This window comes from Thermobia domestica, chromosome 2 (assembly GCF_964235325.1).
Source record: "Thermobia domestica chromosome 2, izTheDome1.hap1.1, whole genome shotgun sequence".
NCBI classification, from domain to species: Eukaryota; Metazoa; Arthropoda; class Insecta; order Zygentoma; family Lepismatidae; genus Thermobia; species Thermobia domestica.
The window spans coordinates 64,101,168-64,105,843 of NC_137455.1; the positions used below are offsets into that span (position 1 = coordinate 64,101,168).

Below are 4,676 nucleotides of genomic sequence, written 5' to 3' on the forward strand. Positions count from 1 at the left end.
ATTTTTTATAGTTAATTCAAGACTTTTCATTCCTATTTCTCTATGGGTATTTCATTCTCTTTGTTAGTTGACATTTTAAGCACCGAAATCATATAAGACGTGGAATTAAGGCAGTGGTGTAATACTAAAACTTTTGGTAAATATGTGCATGACCGTTTTGAAAAATATTGCTTATATCCATCCATTATTCTCTGGTTCAATCGTAAATTTAAGGTGAATATACACTGGACCTAAAAGTATTAGACAAAATATGTCATGTACTCCCGTATTCATCACATTATATCCCGGACCTACAGTTAAAATAGAATCCAAGCCACTGTAATGCATTCAATGCCCTCTACTGGGAGTCAAGCCTTGTAACAGGATACATCGGGTCTCGATTTTCCCGAAGAAGTCAAAAATGAGATGAATACGGACTACCAAACCTACGAGTTGCCTGTCCTTTTTGTTCCCACATCCCTAGTACATTACATCATATGTTTTTACTTTGTATTTTGCAGGTGTATTACGTATATTCTAAAAGCCAACTTTATCATTACCAACCATGCACTATATTAGTTGACTATGATATGCTACAATCATATATATATTGGACACTGTCATGATTTCAGATTTTCCCCGGGAAAAGATTTCAGTACACTGAGAGTGAAAGCAGTACTTCACACATACGGGGATCCATATTGAGAATGATATGAGTTATGACCCCGGCGGGTGATTTCGTAACTCCTGGGTAAAGTAATCACTGATTGCAGATCTTGACTACCAGTTTGATGTGTATCAAGAGACAAAAGATTTCACATTAAACACACCAGATACAGGGGACAGTTTTGCTTGATTTAAAGCAGCTTTAAGTTTCTGTTTGTAGTAATACTAGTTTTATGTATCTAAGCATCACTAAACATGAGTTCTTGTGTTTCCAATCGAGATCATTTTCAATAATCTTAGATTGATTTTTTAACAAAAGAAACACTGACCAAAGCTTAAAACCTATTTTATTTTAAATTATAATTTGTAACGGTTTCGGATATCTAACATATCCTTCTTCAGACACTATCGACAATAAATGAAAATACAGACATATATATAGTCATTGTTATGACAAAGTTAAATTCTCTACCTGTCATGTTTTGTAGGTATGTGGATGATTGTCTAGGCTTGTGGAAAGGGACTAGGAGACAATTAGAGAACTTCAAAGATAGTATGGAAGATAAAGGAAGATTCATAAGCTGGGACATGGAGTTGGAAGAAAATGGAAAAATAAACTTTTTAGACATGATCATAATAAAACAATGAGAAGGGCTGGTTACGAGTTGATACCAGAAAGAGTGATCAGCGGGGGTGTATTGCCATGAGAGGAGCGACGTGGATAGGAGTACAAAGAGACATTTCATAACAAATATGATAAGAAGAATAGAAATGCTGGAGAACGGAGAGGAAGAAAGGAAGGAGAGCATACAGAAATTCTACAGACAATTAGAGAAGAACGGTTACAGCAAGAAGGAGTTAGAGAAGGAAGAAGAACGGAGGAAGAGGAAGAGAGGGACAAAGAAGAATGAAGAGGATGAGAGTAGAAAATGGCATGGTATAGAAAGTATGGGAGAAGAAACGGAGAAACTGAAGAATATATTGAAGAAAGGAGAGGTCAGATCTTATAGAAAGAGTGGAGAAAATTTGTTAAGATCAATAAAGAAGAAGAATAGAAAAGGAACTAAAAAGATTAATGAAGAGGAAGAAAGAGTCATCTACAGGGTATGGTGTGAGGACTGCTATATGTCATATATAGGAGAGACAGGAAAGAGAATGAAAGAAAGGATAAAACAACATGAATATGATGTTAGAAGGAAGAAAGATACCAATGCCATATACAAACATGTTAAGGAGACGAATCACGGAATTAATTGGGATGAGACGGAAGTATTGGAGATGGAGAAAAGAATGTTAATAAGGAAGTGGAAAGAAGCAGATTAGATAAAGAAGGTAGGAAGAGATAAATTGATGAACTGGACAGGAGGCTTACTTATTAATGAATTATGGCAAGGAAGGTTGGATAGCATAGACAAGAAAAAAATTTTAAAAAAGGCCTTTATAAGAACCAAAAATGGCGGAACGTGATTAGTTGGAAAGTGAACCAGAAGACTTACGGGATTGGCTGAAGGCCTCAGCAAATAGAAGCAAAAAAAAAAAAGTATAACAATGACTATATATAATGTCTGTTAAAAAATTTTAAACTTTTTCATAACAATGACTATATTATATATGTCTGTAATTTCATTTATTGTCAATAGTGTCTGAAGAACGATATGTTAGATATCCGAAACCGTTACAAATTATAATTTAAAATAAAGTAGGTTTTAAGCTTTGGTCAGTGTTTCTTTTGTTCAATAATCTTGTAATACAAAGAAATTACTTTATAACAGACGGGAAAATTGGCATTTATAACTTTTTTATAACGTAAACTTCATATGTTATTAAATGTAAACACATTGACTTCAGATTGTTGTAATTATTAAAACCAACATACAAATAATTTGTCTACACACTGTAATAACAACATCCAACACAAATGCTTAACGATAATTGCCTACTAATACTTCTATTAAAAGTACAACGAGTGACAATGTTAGACCAATCGTCCACAACACAAAAACACCAGCTAAGTGCCATATAGACAATCTGTATACAATATATTCTAACTCATTTGAATATGAAAGAGTAACTCTCAATTTTTCTTGCTTGTATCTATGTATAATCTCGTCTTCCCATTGTCCAATCAATCCAGTATCTCTTAACCACATCAGTACATAGTCAAATTTATTAATCATTGGACATAAAAACTGTAAGATGGCACATACAGGAAATCTAAGCATATCTTCTTTCATAAGATATAAATTATCCAATGTTTCTTCACTTAAGAAATCTACATTTGAATAATGTCCATTACAAAGTCTTTCAACTAAAACCGACATTTGACCTTGAGCAGCGAGACTATTAAACTCGTCAAGATCTTCAAAATACTTATAACGTGTACTGATAGTCTGTACATGATGATCAGAAACATTTTCAAATAAGATAAGCCATGCAAGATCCTTCAAGCCCCAAAGAAATCCTGAGTTGGAAAATTCTTCGACAGTCTCGATAGGCTTCATATAAAAAGGTACAGCAAAATAAGATATAAGATTACAACTGTAAGCAGTAATATCAATCATAGATATTAAACCGAAAAATGTCAAAAATAATTGAATTGCTGTATATTTGCATCTTGGAACACCATGGCCTATTTCCACACTTAAAGCTTTTAGCAGTGAATAAGTAAAATCTACGTAAGCATTCTTATCTTCAGGAAAAATTTTATAGTAAATAAAACCAGATAAAGTAAACAGGATGGCACGTACAATAAATTTAATGAACATGACACGCCAAAGAGAAGTTGAAAAAGGTAAAAATATATACCACAAGTAGAAAAGTCTACGAGGTTTCGGAGTCAAAAACGTTAACCCTGCTTGCATGTAAGGTTGAGTGAGCTGAAAACGATTTGCAAAATATGTGATATAATAAAAGCCTCCAATTCCTACAACAGCTTTACCGTCTAATACAGCACCAAAAACACCTGTAGCGGAACCATTATCGTCAAACACTCCAAAATCTTCGGAAGAAATATGTATATTCCACGTAAAATTATATTTATGAGAAATTTCGTACATCGCACGCACTTCTGTACCGTCGAACTGCCCATCATCTGTTATAAAGCAATAAGGAAGATAATCAACCATAAAGAGACTAAGTATTTTGCCGTTAAAATCAACGAATTTGTCAATGAAAATCTCACTATTGTTCTCAAACTGATATCCATTCCATTTGTCAATTAACATTTTGGTACCTGGTTGCAAATCGTCTCCTATAGTATGTGTATAAATGTTATAGTTAAATTCACTTAATCCATTTTGTGGTGGCGTGATTGGTACTGCAACGGCAACATCTGGTGATATTTTAAGAAATTCACTATCGAACAAAGTAAAATCAAATTTGCTATTATTGCTTCTATGAATGAAGAAATATCGTTTGTTCTTGTTGTTTCTTGATATTGCAATAGCAGAGTACATACTTTTGGTGATGTTACTGATAGTATTTACGATCACAATATAACTCGTACAATTCATCTTCAGGTTATTCATAAATATTGTTTGTAACTCATCCATACTTTTGTTATTTACATGTATGAGAATGACTGAAACCAAGTATTTCAATTGCACATAAATGAAATATGTATCACTAAGCTCTTCTTGAGCGTCTACAACAATGGTTAGGCACTTTTCTTTATAAAAATGTTTGTCAGCAATATTTTCTAAGAAACTTTGTAAGTTTGGGAGTGTATTTCTGCTGTTAACATTACTCGGTATAGGAGATAGAGCTACAGTTAACACTTCCAGAGCAGTTGCAAGTAGAATTAATCTCAACATTGAGACCTGCAATAATAATAATAATACATTTTACTAATAAGTAACATTTAATTACATATTAAATAACTATAGAAGTAATTTATAGTCAGGTTACTTTCTAACTTAGCCTACTATCTTAAACTGAAGAGTTGGGCAGATTCAAATAAATATTACATCTACGTTGTTCAGACTTTCGGTACACATAGACACCATTTATTATAATAAAACATTTAAGAGGAA

General features: G+C 33.0%; 1 protein-coding gene across 1 annotated transcript; it reads right to left on the bottom strand.

The window, feature by feature from the left end:
- Window positions 1-2,567: 2,567 nt before the first annotated feature.
- Window positions 2,568-4,457, bottom strand: LOC145679051 (uncharacterized). Its single transcript, XM_081749649.1, has one exon. It carries the CDS (start codon window positions 4,455-4,457, stop codon window positions 2,568-2,570), a length of 1,890 nt encoding a protein of 629 aa, XP_081605775.1.
- Window positions 4,458-4,676: the final 219 nt, after the last annotated feature.